The sequence below is a fragment of the Mesoplodon densirostris genome, chromosome 1 (genome assembly GCF_025265405.1).
Source record: "Mesoplodon densirostris isolate mMesDen1 chromosome 1, mMesDen1 primary haplotype, whole genome shotgun sequence".
NCBI classification, from domain to species: Eukaryota; Metazoa; Chordata; class Mammalia; order Artiodactyla; family Ziphiidae; genus Mesoplodon; species Mesoplodon densirostris.
Window position 1 is genome coordinate 38230867 of NC_082661.1, and position 21339 is coordinate 38252205.

Below are 21339 nucleotides of genomic sequence, written 5' to 3' on the forward strand. Positions count from 1 at the left end.
TTTGCTATTTACTTTTCTGGGAGGACTTGAACTTAGCAGCCCTTAAAAGAAAAAAAAAGGTTCTAATAAGGCACATATTTTTCTTAATATTAGACATCCTTCAGTTTGTTTAATCTGACTAAATTTTCTTTTGTGAAATAACTTTTCTCATCATTTAAGAAAAATTATGGAGTTGACAAATGTCCTGGTCAATACTAAACTTAGTGTCTAAACTTGATATATAAGGAAAACAATCTTTATCATTTAAATTGGCCACACACCTTTTCAAATAACCTACCTCTTTCTGTACTTGCTCAATCTGCTTTTTGGCATCCGCCAGTTTCTCTTTCAGCTCAGTATAATCTTCTTCCTTCTTCTGAAGATCTGCTTTCAGATTCTGGGTAAGAGCAGCACTTGCAGAGAGCTCCTCTTTCAACCTAAAAAAAAATCACTTATCTATAGTGACATATCACTAATCACTTAGAATCATATGTGTGAGCTACTAATAATCTACAAAATTAGATCTTTTCACAAATTTGGAATGTCCAAACCATGAAGAAATCCTTCAAGGAGGATTTCAGGAGATTTTATAAACAGATCTTTGCATATAACATTTGTTTCCAAAAGTTTATATAAACAAAATTGAAGTTCTTCAGTCATCATACATGTTATACTTAACCAGATTAAGATATGCCCAACCAGATTCTTTAAAAGCTACACAGAAAAATCAATAAATGCTTTCCATATTTTCAAACATTTTAATAACTTTTAGCTTACTTTTCTGTTTCTTGCCAGTTTGTTTCTTTTTCTTCTTCCGTTAATTGAAGTGAATGCTTTGCATCTTGCAAATTGTTTGTTAATTTTGTGATTTCTTCTTTCAATTTGACTTCCCTTTCACTTAAATCTTTGGCGTTTTTGATAGAATCTTGAAGATTTGCTTGAAATTCCTTCAGATTTCTTTCTTGCTTTAAAATGATAGATTCCTTTTCCATAATTTCTTGTTCTAACTTGGCTGAACGGCTACATTCATCTTTCTGAGTTTCTAACAATGCTTCAAGTTCCTTTATTTTCACCTTATAGCAAGTAACATCTTGTGTAAGTTCTGAAAGTGCTCTCTTTCCTTCAATTACATACTGTACTTGAATATCAAGACCAACAGTTTTTTCTCGCAATTCTTCCTTCAGCTGCTGTATAAGACTTTCTTTTTCTTTTAGTAGATCTTGATTTTTATTCTCCCTCTCCTCTGTTTTTAGTCTATTGTTTGCATCTTTACAGTCTTTTACTTCTGCCTGTAATTTTTCAATTTGTTGTTCCAGTTCCTGGATCTGATGTCTTTTTTTGGAGGAACTCTTTACAATCTCCTTACATTCTTCCCAAATGGCTTCAACAGTAGAGTGGAAAGACCTTTCCCTACCAAGTTCTTGAATACCACTTTCGTTAACTTGCTTACTTGTCAAATAATCATTATCCAAAAGATGTAACTGTGTATTCGGCAAATTATCCTCTTGAGAACCATTTGACAGATCCCTGAGATTGAGTAAATCTATGCTTGAGATCTGAGAAACTGAATCAAGTGTACGTAATTCATCTATTTTTGCTTGCATTAATTTTATTTGTGAAACATTATTTGTGATGTTTCTTCTAGCAGTTTCTATCTCCTTTGACAATTTCATGATCCTCTCCTCCTGTTCTTGATTTATACCTCTCTGCACATGTAATTCAGAAATCGCATTGTCATAATTCGACTGAATTTGTTGGACCTCTACACTAAAACTACAACTCTTTTTTTCAGAGGAAGAGAGTTCCTGCTGCAAACTAATAATCTGTTTATTTAATTCTGCTTTTTCTTCCTTTTCATTTTTAAGTTCATTCTCAACAATGAGTAAACGTGTTTTCAGCTCTTCATTATTTCCTTGCAAAACTCTAATGTTTTCCTCATCTTCTGAAATGCTCTGTTGCACTTCTTCACTTTTCTTTTGGTCTTCAGTGATGGTTGGACTAACATGTGTAGGTCCTTTAAAAATAAAAAAAAATTATTATTAATCTAGCAAACCTTAATAAAAATCAAAAAGTTACCATATAAGCCAATATTCAAACATAGGAAACATATGAAAGCACACTTTTAATGAAAAACAGAAATAAGCTATTGAGTAAAAAAGAAAAATCAGGTTGCAAAACATATATAGCATACACCAATTTATGTAAAAATTGTAGTTCCATTAAGTCACAGTGGAAAAAGTTAGCAAAGGATGTGTAAGAAAATCCTGCTAACTACTTCTGAGTGGGAATACTAGTTACTTCTACTTTCTTTTTATAGCTTTTATGTTATTTAAATTGTCTACCACAAATCTTTATTACTACTATGAGATAGAAGGTAGGGAATTGTACCCTAAGGCAGATTAAAGAACGGTCTTAAAGCACAATTATACTATAGATCTATGAAATTAGTGATTTGCAAACTGAGTACCTTATACTTTCACAGGTAAAATTAGGAGAAGAATGGTTAAATTTATGCCAAGTCTAATGTAGCCCTACTGTTCACTAGCTGCATAACTGTCAATAAACTGCTTGACCCCATGGCTGCTTCCTCAAATGGAAAATGGAAAATAATAGCAATAATACCACCTATCTCAGAGTTATTGTGAAGATCAAGATAATCAATGAGCTTAGAACACTGTGCTTGGGATATAGTTAGATATTATTAGAAGCTGAAAATCTGTACAGAAGAGTTCAGCTAATTAAAAATAAATAAAAATGTGTCTTTTTCAGGCTTAATATCTACATTTCTAAAATAAGGATATTTCTACCTGCCCTACTTACTACAGGGTAGTGTTAAGAGGGCCAAATAAGTTAAAATGTAATGTATGTTAAAGCATTTTGTAAATGTTATATAAGTACAAGAACATAGTTGGTATAGATTAAACTATGTCCAGAGAAGACGCACTATTAGCTAAAACTTAATTCTTAATATTTGATAAATTCACTCATCTCACACAACTGTCCAGTATAAACTATGTTCAAATTTTTCTCACAGATTACATGATTAACTCTTGAAACATAATTCTCAATTCTCCAGATACCAAATTTATCTTTTTATGTCTTCATACAATTTCCACTGATATAATAACTGATCTGATGAGTTGTCTCATATCCTAGGAAAATTACTTCAAAACATATAAGAATCTGATTCTTTGGTTTTTAAATTTTTCTGTTCTATTTCACTTCATGGTTTGATGTTTATATGTGTGAACTTTATATACACAACTCTAATTTTTATGAATTTTCTACACAATACTGTACTGATATAATCAACTCAACATGTGCTCTGACCTTCATTCACTCCCTGACTGGCCACTTATCTGTCAATTTCACCTATATTTTTATTTGGTAGTCTCACTAAGCACGTTGAGAATCGAATTCCTCATGCTTAAAGGCCCCAGATATAGTATGAAATCCATCAGAGCAGAAGACAGTTATAAGGGAGAGATGGATTGAAATTCTCCTCACTAAGAAACCTGTTACTTTCAGTTGGTAACTGTCCAATGAGTATTTAAAAAGTGTATTTTATAGTTTTCTTTTTAGTGTGTGCCACCATATTATCCTATGCATCTGAGCACATTAGATTATACTGAAATAATGTTTACTTGTCATTCTCATTTACTAGATTCCAAACTTCCTGAGAGCAGACTCTCTATGTCTAATGCATCTTTATATACATGAACAATAATCCTAAATTAATTTTTTAAAATATTTATTTATTTGTTTTGGCTATGCCAGGTCTTATTTGCAGCATGCAGGCTTCTTAGTTGTGGCATGTGGGGCTTCTTAGTTGCAGCATGTGGACTCTTAGTTGCAGTATGCATGCAGGATCTAGTTCCCTGACCAGGGATTGAACCCAGGCCCCCTGCATTGGGACTGCAGAGTCTTACCCACTGGACCACCATGGAGGTCCCCGTAAATGAATTATTTTTGAAATTCAGCTACATTGCTTATGTTCTCCTTTTCTATCTCTAAGACATATCATTATATCAGAAAAACATAACTTTTGTCATCAGTAAGCTATTCTGGTTCTAGATATGTGCAAATTTATAATCTAACATGCCTCAGTTATATTAACTTGGTTACTTTAGTGCAATTTTATGTTTTAAATTTTAAGCTGTTCTCTTTACAGTGCCATTTTTATAACAGTGGTTCTCTAGTTTTAGAGAATTGGCAAAAGAGCTTATAATGTAGATTCCTGAGAACAAGTACCAAACATACTGACTTGATAAATCTGGAATGTATTGTACATGCAAACACTTTGAGGGTACATGCACACTGCTCCAGGAATTTATTTTTCTAAATTTCTGGAAGACCTTGATACTCACCCCTGTAATAACATTTGGGATCTAAACATATCAGTTTGCTTCATTACTAAGCCCCTATATGGCAGCCCTACATGTAACTGTTCCATGAGATAAATGTCAAATCTCACACAGTGATGACATACAAGCCCTTAAGTTTTTCCTCCTGTCTGTGGCAGGCTCTCATGCATCCTAGATGAGAGATGATAGTACCTTATGTAATGAATCTGTTCAATTAAGAAGGCATTTTCAAGATCATAAAAAGATCTTTAAAATTAAATCTACTATCCCACATACAAACAGGTTTCTATCTTCCCATATGCTAATCACAGTTGGCATTGTGAGAAAAATAAAGAAAAAGCACAAGCATTTATGAAAGGTCTTTCAGATACTATTATATAATGTGGGGGAAAAAACTTAAGTGACTGTACAAGATTTTTAATCTTATGACTCCATTTGATAAATTAAAATCACAGCTCTCTTCCAGCATTACCAAGATAAAAAAGCTAGACAAGGAAACTAGAAAAAAGAAAATTACAGGTCAATATCACTGATGAACATAGATGGAAACATCCTCAACAAAATATCAGCAAATCGAATTCAACAGCACATTAAAAGGATCATACACCATGATCAAGGGGGATTTATCCCAGGGATGCAAGGATAGTTCAACATATGCAAATCAGTAAATGTGATATACTCTATTAATAAAATAAAGAATAAAAATCATATGATCACTTCACTAGATGCAGAAAGAGTATTTAACAAAATTCAACATCCTTCATGATAAAAACTCTCAACAGACTGGAGAGGGAACATACCTCAACATAATAAAAGCCATATATGACAAACCCACAGCTAACGTCATCCTCAACCATGAAAACCTGAAAGCTTTTCCTCTAATATCAAGAACAAAACAAGTATGTCCACTCTCACCATTTCTATTTAACATTAGTACTGGAAGTCTGAGCCAGAGAATCAGGCAAGAAAAAGAAACAAACTGTATCCAGATTGGCAAGGAAGAAGTAAAACTGTCCGTTTACAGATGACAGAATTTTATATTATAGAAAATCCTAAAGACTCCACCAGAAAACCTTTAGAATACAGAAATTCACTAAAGTTGGAGGATACAAAAATCAATATACAAGAAACACTATACAAAACAAAAAACTGTACACTAACAACAAACTATCAGAAAGAGAAAATAAGAAAAAAAAACCTATTTACAATAGCATAAAAAAGAATAAAATACTTAGGAATAACTTTAACCAAGGTGGTAAAAAAACCTATACACTGAAAACTATAAAACACTGATGAAAGAAAATGAAAAAAGACATATAAGATAAGGAAAGATATTCCATGTTCATGGATTAGAAGTATTAATATTATTAAAATGTCCATATTACCCAGAGTAATCTACAAATTCAATTACCTATCAAATTTCCAATGGCATTTTTCACAGAAATAGAACAGCAATCTAAAAATTCACAGGAAACCAAAAAAGACCCTGAATAGCAAAAGCAATCTGGAGAAAGAACAAGGTTGGAGGCATCACACTTTCTAATTTCAACTATACTATAAAGCTACAGTAATCAAAACAGTATGGTACTGGCATAAAACCAGATTCATAGACCAATGAAATAGTTTCAAAAGCCCAAAAATAAACCCATACACATATGTCCAACTTATTTAACAAGAAAGCCAAGAATGCTCAATGGAAAAGGACAGTCTCTTCAATATTGTGTTGGGAAAACTGGATATCCACATGTAAAAGAATGAAATTGAACTCCTATCTTACTCCACTTATAAAAATTAACTCAAAATGGATGAAGGACTTAAAACATAGCACCTGAAACCATAAAACTCCTAGAAGAAAACATAGGGGTAAAGCTCCTTGACACTGGACTATGCAACAGGTTTTAGATATTACACCAAAAGCTTGAGCATCAAAAGCAAAAAATAAATAAGTGAAACTATATCAAACTAAAAAGCTTCTACACAGCAAATGAATCAGTCAACAAAATGAAAAGGCAACCCATGGAATAGGAGAAAATATCTGCAAACCAGCTATCTGACAAGGGGTTAATATCCAAAATATATAGGGAACTCATACAACTCAACAGCCAAAAAACCAAACAATCCAATTAAAAAATGGGCAGAGGAACTAAACAGACACTTTTCCAAAGAAGACATACAAATAGTCAACAGGTACAGGAAAAGGTGTTCAACATTACTAATCATTAGGGAAATGCAAATCAAAACTACAGTGAGATATCACTTAACACTTGTTAGGATGTCTATTATCAAAAAGAGATAACAAATGCTGACAAGGATGAGGGAAAAAGGGAATCTGCACACAGTTGATGGGAATATAAAGTAGTACAACCACTAGAAAAACAGTATGAAGGTTCCTCAAAAAATTAAATATAGAACTATCTTATGAGCTAACAATCCCACTTCTGAGTATATATCCAAAGGAAATGAAATTACTATCTCAAAGTTCATGCAAGTTCATGCTCTATGTTCATTAAAACATTTTTTACAATAGCCAGGACATGGAAACAACCTAAGTGTCCATGGATGGATGGATGGATTTTTTTAAATGTGGAATAAATATGTATACAATGGAATATTATTATTCAGCCTAAATAAGAAGGAAATCCTGCCATTTGCAATGACATGGATGAACCTGGAGGGCATTATGTGAAGTAAGTGAAATAAGCCACACAGAGAAAGAAAAATACTGTATGGTATCAATACGAGGAGAAAAAAAGATCCAACTCAGAGAAACAGAGAGTAGAATGGTGGTTGTCAGGGGATGAGGGGTGATGGAAATAGAGAGAGGCTTGTGAAAGGGTATAATTTTTCAGTTTAAGATGAATAAGGTCATAGGATCTAAGTATAATACGGTGACTATAATTGATAACATTGTATTGCATAAGCGAAATTTGCCTAGAGAGTATAACTTAACTGTTCTCACCAAAAAAGAAAAAAGAGGGGGAAAATAGGTGAATAAGTGAGGTGACAGATGTATTAATTAATGGTGATACGATGGGAAACTTTTCACAATGTATATCAAATCATGTTAAACATTTTAAATGTATTACAAAATTATTGGTCAATTGTACCTCAATAAGGCTGAGAAAAAAATCCCAGTCCTCTCAAGATACTGATGTCCCAGTGAGAGTAACCCCTCACCCCAAAATCACTATATAATCTGGGAATCTCACCTCCCTACTCCATCCAAGAATTTATCCAGTTTTACATTCAGTAGTATACATGTAAAAGCTTTATTTGTAAGTTTCCATTTTTCAAATACAATCCATATTCTTTTCCTTCACCTGATTGTTTAAATGCTCTTGGGCAGCAGTAATTGTGTAATCCCATAACAGGATTCCAAGATCTCTTTAACAGACTAACTTTAAAAGCTCAGTGGACAAGGTTTTATTACCTATAACTTACATTGTCTCTCCTGCCTCAAAAAGGAGAGGAAAAACATGGCATTACCCCTGCTCTATAGCCTGCTTTCTGAAAAGCTGATGAGTTTATTTTTGATGATTTTCCTATGTTTGTAGTTATATTTTCCTAATTTAGTTCCTTCAGATTCTCAGCTTATTCTAAGGATTCCATCTACTCTGTAGACTTAGAGATTTACCTTTATTTACGTTTATAACAAACTTGCCCATTTACTCTTATGAATTTTTAAAAATAATGTTCAACCAGTGCATTATTTTTATCAGATTGTCTCCTAACATCTTACAAAGCTGTGGCAAGTCATCCCAAAGTGGAATAACTGGCTTTTCCACTGATTCATACCTCTGTTCTACTTTCCCTTTAAGTAATTCTGAACTTATGATGTAATTTTCTCACCCATGACTTCATCAGTGGAAATGACTAATCCTTTTGCCCTTTAAGAAGACAAGTTATAAAGATGTCTGAACCCTTTATCAGGAGAGAAAGATGGGATCTAAGCAAGTTAAAAATGACAACAATCAGAAATTCAGAGCTCACAAATAAATCCTGAATATCCTGAGAGAAGAGATTTGAGTCATGCATACTATATGGATATAGTCCCTAAACCCTGAAGTGAATTACAGTAAGTGCAATAAAGCTTTTGTGATCAAGTAATATTGTTCTCTTAATTTTACTATATTTCAATAACTAGGATAGGACTTGCCTGGTGGTGCAGTGGTTAAGAATCTTCCTGCCAATGCAGGAGACACAGGTTCAAGCCCTGGTCCAGGAAGATCCCACATGCCGCAGAGCAACTAAGCCCATGTGCCACAACTACTGAGCCTGCGCTCTAGAGCCCACGAGCCACAACTACTGAGCCCGTGTGCCACAACTACTGAAGCCTGCGCGCCTAGACCCTGTGCTCCGCAACAAGAGAAGCCACCGCAATGAGAAGCCCACGCACCGCAACTAGAGAAAGCATGCGCACAGCGACAAAGACCCAACGCAGCCAAAAATAAATAAATTCATTAAAAAAATAATAACTAGGAAAATTACATAACATAAGGTACTTCAGATAATTTGTTTTGCACCTGATTTTCTTGTTCAGATATTCATATTATTCTTTCAGAAATTTTTATGTTTTATTTCAAAAGATTCATAGAAAATATTCAGAACAGCCTTGTCAGTGAGAAATTAAAGCATTAGTCTAGCCATAAAGATGAAATAGGTTTTACTGTATATAAACCTAATATAGGTTAACTTATAAAAAGTAAACATAAACAGAAAGATAATTACTTTAATTCAATATTTCTATCACATTCAACCTATACATATACTGCTTACCTATATTTTGCTACAAAAATTAGTTCTGGTTGAAAAGTTACAGGTAAACAGATTGTAGCATATCTCTGGTTTGTCTCCTTTATCACTATTCTGAAGGCTTATTTCTTGAATGGTTTACATGGTTATCAGCTTCCCAAAGTACAGATACCTGTGACCTCAAACAAGTAAATTCACTTTCATAGGGAGATGGCTTTGCATTCCCTTTAAGAACAGAAAACACACATCCAGTAAAACTATCAACCCCCTAATCCTATCCTAGTATTTATAGGAGTCACATATTTTGTTCTGGAGAGTTTTTAGTAGCAGGTAGAGGGGAAGAAGGGTGGTTATAGCTAAAATTTTCTTATGATCCTTTATGTAGTCCCTTTAGTCTCTAACAACAAATAATTGTGAAATAGCCACAGTGGTTACAAACTTAAGGAGGAAAAAAAATACTTTATATTACCTAAACTTACTTAAATCTACCCACATCCAAATTATTTGTCGCTAACAACTAGAGTTATTATACAATCACCTTCTTCATGAATGGGTTACCCTTAGGATTAGTCATACCATGTAGATCACTCGCTCCTGCGAACTTTCACTTCCACTTCCTACTGATCTACTGTTCCTGCATTCTCAACTACCCTATATTCTCAACTACTCTGTGGCACTGATCAAGGTGAAAAAATAGAGGAACAGTGCTATGGAAATCATAACAAGGTTATACTCCCTGTAGCTAAGGCACCACTCCTTCAATGATAACAGAAGGTGACTATGCATATTAGTCTCAATCTATTAACTCACACTTTATTGGATTAATATATCTAGCGCTATATTATCCTTTAAGTTATCTACTTTTGAAAACATTAATTTTACTGAGGTTCTATGAGGTGTTTATTATATTGGTGTATTACCCAATTGTTTTTATTCTTAGCAACCTCAGGAGGCAGGTATATTTAATTTATTTTACTAATGACCAAAGAAAGACTTAATTTATCCATTTTTCTCAAGGTGAAGTAGCTAACTAGGTTTCTTTTCTTTTTTGGTTCATAATTCATAATATATTATTACTCATAAATATTAATAACATTCTAAATCCATCTTTTAAAAAATTTTTAATATTGCTTTACAATATTGTGTTAGTTTATACTGCACAGCAAAGTGAATCAGCTATATGTACACATATATCCCCTCTTTTTTGGATTTCCTTCTCATTTAGGTCACCACAGAGCATTGAGTAGAGTTCCCTGTGCTATACAGTAGGTTCTCATTAGTTATGTGTTTTATATATATATATAGTATCAGTAGTGTATATATGTCAATCCCAATCTCCTAATTCATCCCACATACCCCTTCCCCCTTGGTATCCATATGTTTGTTCTCTACGTCTGTGTTTCTATTTCTGCTTTGTAAATAAGATCGTCTATAGCAATTTTTTCAGATTCCGCATATATGCATTAATATACGATATTTGTTTTTCTCTTTCTGCTAATTAGGTTTCTAAAGCTAATGCACCTTCTCTTAGAAAGGCCTCCCTCCCTGTATCAGACTGTAAAAGTTTTCCAAAAGACAGAATGAATAGCTTAGAGACAAGGTGAAAGCTGCCATGTTCTTCCATATAACCAGGGATGTATAGTATAGAGAAGCATGTGCCCACTTTATTTTTTTGGTAATTTTATAGAAAACAAAACTTGACCACATTTGTCTTTAGTAATGTTTAGCTCAAAGTCTTACTGTCAAATGGCTTTTTCTTCAAATGAAAAACAATGTGAAGAAATTCTGGCAGAAAATGTACTATAATCATGAAGATGAAAGTGATGACTTTTAACTACTATAGGCACAGAAATAAAAGAATTATTGTCATATTAAAGTGATAAAAGCACAATATCTAAAAACATACTTATTAAAATAAAAGCAGCTTTAAATATACCCATCCTCTAGACAGTTTATAACATGTTAGTGTAAAACTTAGGGACATTTATATTTTCTCAGTTTTTTTTTTCCTTAGATAAGTAAATTTCCTTCTCTTTACCACTCTTCTGTTTCCTGGCTTAGGAGTTAGCTTTCTTAAAAGCCTCCAGCTAGCAGCTGAAGAGTACCTTTCTTTGCTGGTGGTTCATCTTGTTGAAGTTCAATTTCATTTAATCTTTTTCTTCCTGAATAGGTTTTAGTTTTGCTGTCCTTAGACATTTCAGTCACTTCATTACAAACCAATTTATTGTTTATTATTAAAGTAGATGTACCAGCATTGTCCTAAAGTAAAATAAATTAAAATTAGTTCACATATAGAAAGCTATAATACATTTAAGAACTATATAAATTATGATTCAATATTGTATCATAAAAATTTTATTTTCAAGTTTATTGAAGATTTTCTAAGTTATTTCTTAAATCTCACCCTAAAATAACCAATGACTCTAGGAAGTGAGCAATATTAACTTGTACATTCACTAAGGAGGACAAAAAAACCTTGTTAAGTGTGTAGTTTCACCCCAATACTAAAAACAAATTCATCTTTAGATTTTCTGAGGGCATCAGGTGGGTTAGAGACTTATTTGCAGATAACCACAGAACCCTAAAACACTTACCCTAAGTCATAAACAAAATGTGCTTTGAAAAGAAAAATATGAAAACACTATGACAAAATTGTTTCTTACAGGTACTTTTACTTAGAATCTTGAGTAATCTTGAGTAACTGGAGAAACTCATCAATTGTTTTACAACCAAAGCTTCTCAAAGTAACAATGTCTTTGTTACTTTGTTCACAAGTCGCAGAAAAGGTTCTAGCCTTAGCTTCTAGCTTATATATATATCAAAGATACACAGTCTACACACTGCTTTAAAAGGGAACTCCTAGCACTACCTCCCATAACAGCACCTTCAGGAGCTCCAGTGGCACATGCATCCGTGAGCCTACCCCTGGGCTGCCTACCCGAGGCCCACCTCTACCCACAGTCCTGTATAGGAGTCGAGCAAACAGGATGTCTCTGGGCCCCTGTCCCCAGCGGGCCGGACAAGGTCTGCCCGCCAACCTGGCTCCATCAACCCTGCATGACCAAGTGATAGCTGGCAAGCTCTGCTACCCAGTCCCTCTGCTACCTCCCACCCTACCATCTGGCAAGGGATGGGCCCTCTTCTGTGCATTGACTACCTGTGGAAATGTGACCAAGTAGGGTGAAATGCATGTTTAGCAAATGTTAGGTACTGTATTTGAACCAATAAATGTGAATCCTTCTGCACGTGGAAACAAACAAAAAGAAATAACAAAAAAAAATGAGCTCCTAGTTTATCTAGATGATAAAAGCCATTTAGATTTTTATTTTTTAAGGCAAAGACTATGCCTTCCTAAAAGGACAGCAGAAGAAAAGGTAACCAGAAAGAGGAAGGGTGAAATCTTGGCAGTTAAGTGTATATTTATAAAGTAATTAAAAGTATGGTAAAGGCAGAGTTTTTTTAAAGGCAGAGATTAATTAAATCCCTACATACTGGTAGCAATCCATTTTGGGGAGAAAAAAAAGACTATATGAGAAAACAAAACATCATTTTACATCGTAAAATCAGCAAATGTTCTTAAGAGATATAGATAAAATGACTTTAAGTCAAAAAGTAATGGATTATTACAAAAAAAAAAGCAAAGTCTTTTTAGATATCCCTAAACAAAGGATATCATGAAGAACAACCTCCATGCTTTTTCGCAATTAGTCCCTTGGTGTCGCTGATAAATGACAAAATTCTGGGATAGAGGGATCAGACCTCTGACAAAGTTTGAGTTTTCAAACAGACCATGACAATTTCAAGTTGTCTCCTCTTCCACTCTCAGACCTATCATAATCACCTAGTCATTTTTTCCCTCCTTCAAATTATACAGTCTTCACCAAGAAAATCCATCCTCCACAAATTTCAGTTATTCAAAGGAATGTTTTCTGCCTAGGGTATGCTTGGTAGGAAGGATGCTAAAGAACCATGCAAAACAATCTTTTAATCATTAAAAGAGTCTGCTTTCAAAACAACCTTTGGAACAGTGACCCTAGATCAACAGTTAATCAGCACCGTGAGGTTAAGTTCTCTTAACCCTAGGCAAGTTATTTGACACCTCCATAAAAATAAAAAATAACAGTATCTACATCATAAGATTGTTCTGAGATTTAAACAAGTAAATATATGTAAAGAACTTAAAAGAGTTCATAGTGAATGTTCTATAAAAATGGATATATATATAAAAGTCTCAAAGGGCTACCAGCCAAGTTGGTTTTGTTTTGTTTTTGATGTAGGAGAGACATTATGGGGTACTATTGTACTTTCTACTTTACATAGTTTAATGTAGGTGAATTTTTACAACTAGCAGCTATTTTTGTAACTAGAAAAAATAAAGGAAAAGGAAAAGATCACGAATTGTCTAAACAATAGCTGTAATGTCTTGTACTAAGTACATTATTTTGGTTACCTTTTTAAGTACTGGGTGTTAGATACCAAGATCTTGAATTATTTATATCTGATCATATATTAAAATATCCAGCTCTTTAGAAGGACAAATGTAAGTTAAGAGAAGGTCAGGAAAAATATTAAGTTTAGAATTTTAAATTCACTTCACCTCTATGTATACCTGCAATTTTATATTTATATCTATCAATGTCAAATTCATCTACAACCATTTAGAGTAATTATCTTATCTGAAGGTACAAAGTGCTAGAGATTTTCAGGATTCCAATACTGCACACTGCTCAGGCCATATCCTAAATTTTAAAACACTCAGTAACTTCAGACAAAATAAACACCATTTAAATATATCTAGTCAACACAATGCAACTAGTAAAAGAATGACATAGATCTGTATGTGCTGCCATAGAATTATCTCTAAGATGTCTTCTAAGGGAAGAAAGCAAGACACAGAGCTACAATCCCATTTGTACAAATTTTTTAAAAAGTGTGTTTGTTTCACATATATATGTATATATATATATACATACATACACACACACACACACACACACACACACACACACAAATCTTTTCTGGAAAGACTAAAGAAACTTTCCAGAGGCCATCTTTGGAAAGAGGTATGAGGGTGAAGGCATTTATGCTCGTCAATTTTTTTTATTATATTCATTTATTACTTTATTTTTAAAGTAGACGTTCCTAGTCATAATTCACACTGCTTATTTTACTTAATTATTAATTTCCTTATCAAGGCAAAATAAAGCTTAAAAGTATTACCTTAATAGATTTCTCAAGCTCTTGAACCAATGAATTTAAATTAATTTCTGATTCTGAAAAAATAAGAATATTAAAAATAAATATCTAAGCACCTAAAAAAATATATCACTGAATAATCATGAAACATAAGCTGCTATAGTAGACGCTTTACTGTTATACTCAGAAAAAGAATTTTCACAGCACTAGAAGCACATAAGCACTTAGCTACAATTCTACCACCAGAGAATAATGTTTCTGAAAAAGCAACTTTCAAAACTCAGGGTAAAAATGAATGACGTATGCTCAATAGTAAAAAATTTCTGGTATAATGTCAGAAAAGAATTAGCTGGTACCTTTCTGATACACTTCAGAATGAGACATCACTTACCGTTATTTTCCACCCATCTTGTTTCACACAGAAAAGGGCAGAGTATTTCATCTAATACTTGAAACTCAGATGTGACAAACAATCCATATATATATATATATATTATATACATATATATAAAATATATATATTTATATAAAAAATATATATATAATACATATATTTATATATAATATATACATAAACAAAATTTACAGCTTTACAATTTCCTATGCTATTTCTTAATTTGCTGATAAAGCTATACTCAGTTTTTGGGTTTTTTTGAGAAGCCCGTTTTCTAGTAATATTGGTCTAAAAGTAAAGAAAAGCAAAAAAATATTTTTAGGGGCTTCCCTGGTGGCGCAGTGGTTGAGAGTCTGCCTGCCAATGCAGGGGACATGGGTTCATGCCCCAGTCTGGGAGGATCCCACATGCCGCGGAGTGGCTGGGCCCGTGAGCCGTGGCTGCTGGGCCTGAGCGACCGGAGCCTGTGCTCCGCAGCAGGAGAGGACACAACAGTGAGAGGCCTGCGTAACGCAAAAAAAATATATATATATATTTTTACTAGTAAGTTACTATAAACTCATACAAATGGTAAAATATTAAATACATTACTGCCATCATTTTCTGGCCACTTGGTAAATAAGCTGCATAAATCTCATACTTACCAACTGTCTTTTTATGAATTTATAACATCTACATAGGGGTAAAATACATCTACTTACCATTTTCTCTCTTTTTTAACTCTTCCTGGGTTTTGATTAATTCTTCTTTGGTTTTAGCTAATTCAGCTTTAACTTGATTAAACTTTAATTCTAAACAAGCAATAGCTTCCTGGGGGTCAGCAAGAGATGTAATACATAAGTGAGCAATTTCAGCCTGTTTCTTAATATCAGTGACATCATCTTGAAGAGAACCAATAATATCTTCAATTCCTACATAATTCTGTCCTTCCTAAAAATAGCAAAAACCACATACCTAATGTTAACAGTGGCTTTCACTATTTCAGTGTGGTATCATATGATTGAGATAGTTTTAAAAATAAACAGCAAAAAAATTCACAACTTAAAAAATTTTTAATAGATTATATAGAACTACCTCCAAGTATGAAAAAGTTGTGCTCCATTACTCATTTTCTGTTCTATGGAACATGAAACATTATGTGTCCTTGACATAGCTTGGGATTTGGTCTGAATTATGAAACTGGAAATTTGTTTCCTCAGCTAGCTGAACAAAGCCTGTGAAGGCTCATTATATAACTGAAAGTATACCTGAACTAGGTAATCGTAATTGTTCTGTAATGACTTATCATAGTTTATGACATTGTTTTTATGGAGAAATAATGTTTCAGGTATACTTTCAGTTATATAATGAGCCTTCAAAGGCTTTGTTCAGCTAGCTGAGGAAACAAATTTCCAGTTTCATAATTCAGACCAAATCCCAAGCTATGTCAAGGACACATAATGATGGTTTGAAAGCAAGAGCCTGGACATCACCATCCCAGACCCCCTGAACTGAGTAATTAAAAAGCAAAGGAAAACAAAAACAAACTTTCCAAAAAGATGAGATTAATTTCAGCTTCAGTAGGAGCAGCAGGAAAGAATAATGTTTCCTGAACAGTAGGGAATGGTCAGTCAGCCAAGCAAGAGTGATCTTTCTATATATAAATGTTTTTGTTTTAATCAGAACAGAACTAAATGACCCTTTAGGTCTCTCAGCCATTTAAAATTCTTTAAGTTTAAGACAAATCTGAGAGGGGTATCCCATAATCAGACAAAAAGGAATCTACCTACAATCAACACAATGACTCAATCAACACCAAACTGAGATATAAATGTAACAGATATATATTTTTTCTAAGTTCAATAGCTATATTTAAACTATTCGTGCTTACATTCTTAACAAAGCATGCTTAATTATCATAAAGCTACATATTAAGTTTTTTGTTTTAATTCTAAAGTATATTAATGTTTCTCATCATTGATGTGGTATACTAAATCCTGGTACCTAAACCTCATGGATTTAATATTTCAGTTAACATACTTCAGTTTCAGCTTTCACGGCACTATCTTCATTGTTTGGTTCTTCTTGAGTGTCACATTTACCAACCAAATCCTTAAAGATAGCCAAACGACATTCAGCATTTTCTTCTAATATCTCTCGTTCCTGAAGGAGGGTTTCCCTTCATAACAGAAATTAATCCCATTAAGAAACAGAAAAAGCACTACTTTGTGCTTTTATTTTAAATTTCTAAGATTAAGTACATTATAAATTAAAAGTCAGTTTAAATAATCATTCGTGTATAATTCACAATCACCATGGGGATTAGTAACAGCTATTTTCAAGCCTGCATTAAGGTCAGAATTCAGAAGTCACCTAATATAAAATAAAAAGCCAAAAAATAATAATTTAAACAAGTAAATAAAATTCTCAATTTTTACCAGGACATGAACAAAAAAACTTACTTAAAGTCAGCTTCCCGTTGAGCCAAATACTGAGTAAACTCCTGTGTAACTTCTTCACGGATTTTAAACTCCAATGTTAACTTTTCTTTTCTTTCATTTATTAGTTTTTTTTTCAAGTCTTCTATTAAATCCAAAAGTTTCTAAAATATAAATATTAAAATTCTAATTAAAAAACAAATATATTCCAAGAGAAAGACTGTCCAAGTGTTCAAAAATAAAACTTTTTTCATTTAGATTGTAATTATGCACACTTTTATTAGATGATATTTTCACTGAAAATTATGTATTTGCAGAGATTCACTAATCTGAAAAATCAAGTACGCCTCTCCACGTATATCTGAAAACAGATATACAGTAATTCGAATGTCTCACTGTCTAGCTACACAAAGAAAGAAGAGAAAATAACATTTGAGCATCTATTATCTACCGGAAACTCCTTTAGGGAGTTCATATTTTATTTCATTTAATCCACACAACCCTCTGTAAGCTTGGTAGCAGCATCCACATTTCTTAGGTGGAGAAAGTAAAGACCAGGTCTGTGGTACATGCTTAAGTTTGAGTTTAAAATTAGTCTGTCAAAATATAAAGTTGAAGTATTATATGGAGTAGTTAGTAAGAACCCCCAAACACGTTCCAAAATGACAAAGAGGATGTTACATAACTTAATCTATTGGGGACTTCCCTGGTGGTGCAGTGGTTAAGAAGCCACCTGCCAATGCTGGGGACACGGGTTCGAGCCCTGGTCCGGGAAGATCCCACATGGCGCAGGCCAACTAAGCCTGTACGCCACAACTTCTGAGCCTGCACTCTAGAGCCCGCGAGCCACAACTACTGAGGCCGTGCGCCTGGAGCCCATGCTCCGCAGCCACCGCTCACCGCAACTAGAGAAAGCCCGCACACAGCAACAAAGACCCAATACAGCCAAAAATAAATAAATAAAATAAATTTTAAAACTTATCCTATTGGGCTTTTATAACTATTCAAATGTGAGCAACAACTCTGTCTTTGAAATTACATACATAATTAATCACGTAATACAGACAATGAACAATAAGGCAATTACAACTTGACATCATAGCCTGTATAGATATGTAATAAATTATAGCATTCAAGAAAAAAGCCTAATATTCTTTTTTAAGGTTTTTGATTAAAGTTTCTCAATAATAAATTAATAAGCTCTCTCAAAGTTACAAATCTTTCAGTTTTTCGATTTTGTATTTGAAAATATTTCTATAGATATCCTGACTTTGAAATTCTGCTTCTAAGAACTTATACTGAGGAATTAATTATATAATAGGACCCAGCGTTTTTGTTTTTTTTTTTGTTTTTTTTTTTTTGCGGTATGCGGGCCTCTCACTGCTGTGGCCTCCCCCGTTGCGGAGCACAGGCTCCGGACGCGCAGGCTCCGGACGCGCAGGCTCAGCGGCCATGGCTCACGGGCCCAGCCGCTCCGCGGCATATGGGATCCTCCCAGACCGGGGCACGAACCCGCATCCCCTGCATCGGCAGGCGGACTCTCAACCACTTGCGCCACCAGGGAGGCCCCGGACCCAGCGTTTTGGCTGTAAGAATGGTCGTTGTGTTTTTTGCAACAGTGAGTGGTGATATGTAAATAAAGAAAAAGTGAAACCCAGCTCAACAATCAAAGAGATGGGTTCAACTATGGTACCATTATACAGTAAACTACTGTAATGAATTATGATGACATATTTATAATTCATACTTTTCACAATTTATTTTTAAGTGAAGAAAATTAGGTTACAATATTATAATGTATAGTAAAAACCTACTAACGTGAGCAGGTTAGAGAGAGATTTATATTTAATTATTTTCCTTTTTTTCTTTTTCTAGATTCCACCATGATTATATAATACTTTCATAATTTTAAATAACCACAGACTTTCCCACTGTTTCAAATAATAAATAATAACTACTGAAGAAGAAATGTGGGAGACTTAGAGAAATCTGCATGAATGTGGGAATACCTTGGAAAATTGGTTTCTTTCAATAATTCTCAACAACAATTAGTTTTCTATCATTGTTAGCATCTGATAAAGTTTTTGGTGAAAAAAATTCTGGTTGGTTAGCCTAGTTAAATGAATTGTAAGTGTAAATATGCTAATATCAATATATTTCATAATGATCTTTAACACAACCCTCTAATTAAAATGCTAATAATGTAAAGCATGCAAAGTCTATAATCATTTTCATTTTTAAAAATATTAGAAAAAACTTTGATGAAATGTTAATTTTAAAGTACCTAGTCATAAAATAAATAAATAAAAATAAAGTACCTAGTCAACATTATAAGATATGCATTTACACTATATAATCCTTTATAAACTACAACATTATTTTTCCCTAATAAATTCTGAAATTCTACTAACATTTTAAGTTTAATGGATATTCTATATAGACTTCAGTTTTGAGAAGATCAATAAAAACTAAAATAGGACTATCAACGGCTCATTTTGTCACTGAGGGAAGTACTACATTACAGAGATCCAAGGTAAACAAGGTCCAATCACATAGTAACCAGATAAACTGAGACTAGTGGCATCTGAAGCTTTCATTTTCATCTCCAAACAACACAGGCACAACTATAGCTTTCAGGGACACTGAAATAAACTATTAAAATGAGAGTATTTAACTCAATACATCATCTATCTACTTAAGACTTCTACAGTCCAAAAGAGTACCATGATGTCAGATGTGGCAATACCACTGAAGCACATCCATGAGCACAGGGTTACTAGTGTTCCTGTGACACTGGTAAGAAGACTCCATGTATACATATGTAATAGTTATGACCAGTTAATGAAGGGAACTGGTACTGTGGACATAATCTCCATTTCAGGATTAATACAACTTAAATATATGTGTGAATTGTATTTGGACAGAGGATAAAAGAACCGCCACTGGGCTTCCCTGGTGGCACAGTGGTTAAGAATCCACCTGCCAAGGCAGGGGACACCGGTTCAGGCCCGGGTCCGGGAAGATCCCACATGCCACGGAGCAACTAAGCCCATAAGCCACAACTACTGAGCCTGTGCTCTAGAGCCCGTGAGCCATAACTACTGAGCCTGCGCACCTAGAGTCCATGCTCCGCAACAAGAGAAGCTACCGCAATAAGCCCACACACGACAACTAAGAGTAGCCCCCACTTGCCACAACTAAAGAAAGCCCGCGTGCAGCAACCAAGACAAAACGCAGCCAAAAAGAAAAAAAAGAAAAAAAAGAAAAAAAAGAACCGCCATTAAATCTTATTTGTTTACCATAAATATAAGACAACCAAACAATTTTTGTTTTTGAATAAATAGGATAATCAGTACTGGGCAGATATTTTGCACAATTGTACTTAAGACCGCAAAGTAAAAGTTTGGTGGAGTATGCTAAAATTACTGGCTGAAAGGATACTGGGGAACAAGATATTCACATGGTGTCAAAGCATCTTCACAGATGATACGCTTTTACAATGAAAAGAGATCTAAACACAAAACCTTAACCAAATGAGCAAAATTTGGCATCACCAAAAATGGGGAAATCAGACATCAGCTGCCTCCTGATGTGATGTAATGGGAAATTCACAACTTCACCTATATAATAGGCTTACCTAAAGTGTTAAACCTGAATCAGGAAATAATAAGACAGATCCAGACTGGAGATATTCTACAAGACAACTAACCACAATGTTTCAAAAACATCAACACTAGATTAGAGATTAACTAAAGAAACATGATAATCAAAAGCAATGTATTAACTTTGGTTGCAGATCAATAACAAAGTGGCTATAAAGGAAATACTGACCACTGGATAAATCTCAATATGGACAATATAACATTATGTTAATGTATCAATGTGAAATTGCTTAGGTATGAAAATGGTCTTTTGATCATGAGGAGAATGTCTACGTGCTTGGGAAACATGCTGAAGTAGTTATTTGCAAGGTGTCATTGTGTCTGCATCTTGTTTTCAAATGATACACCAAAAAGATGTGTATTCACACACTCACAGAAAGAGAATTAAAGTAAATACGATAAAATGTTAACAACTGGCAAATTCAGGTGAAGTGCAAATGTGTATTCATTGTATTATTCTTTCTGTGGATGTGAAAAATTTCAATACATGAAGATGAAAGACAAATTAGTGTATTGTTAAAAAAATGAGAGAAACAGCCTTAAGAATTATTAACCCTAAGTTCAGAATAATAAAT

General features: G+C 33.8%; 1 protein-coding gene across 10 annotated transcripts in view; it reads right to left on the bottom strand.

Moving 5' to 3' along the window:
- Positions 1-21339, bottom strand: part of KIF20B (kinesin family member 20B) — a 73170-nt gene that overhangs the window by 32465 nt on the left and 19366 nt on the right. For 8 of the 10 annotated variants that reach the window (XM_060102189.1, XM_060102180.1, XM_060102198.1 and 5 more), the window contains 7 exons: positions 17127-17266; positions 16705-16843; positions 15387-15615; positions 14316-14368; positions 11201-11354; positions 757-1993; positions 278-416 (listed from right to left, as the gene is read on the bottom strand). In XM_060102189.1, coding sequence (XP_059958172.1) covers positions 278-416; positions 757-1993; positions 11201-11354; positions 14316-14368; positions 15387-15615; positions 16705-16843; positions 17127-17266 — 2091 coding nt within the window. The remainder of the gene's footprint in view (positions 1-277; positions 417-756; positions 1994-11200; positions 11355-14315; positions 14369-15386; positions 15616-16704; positions 16844-17126; positions 17267-21339) is intronic. The other 2 variants (XM_060102241.1, XM_060102261.1) reach the window with 1 other exon arrangement.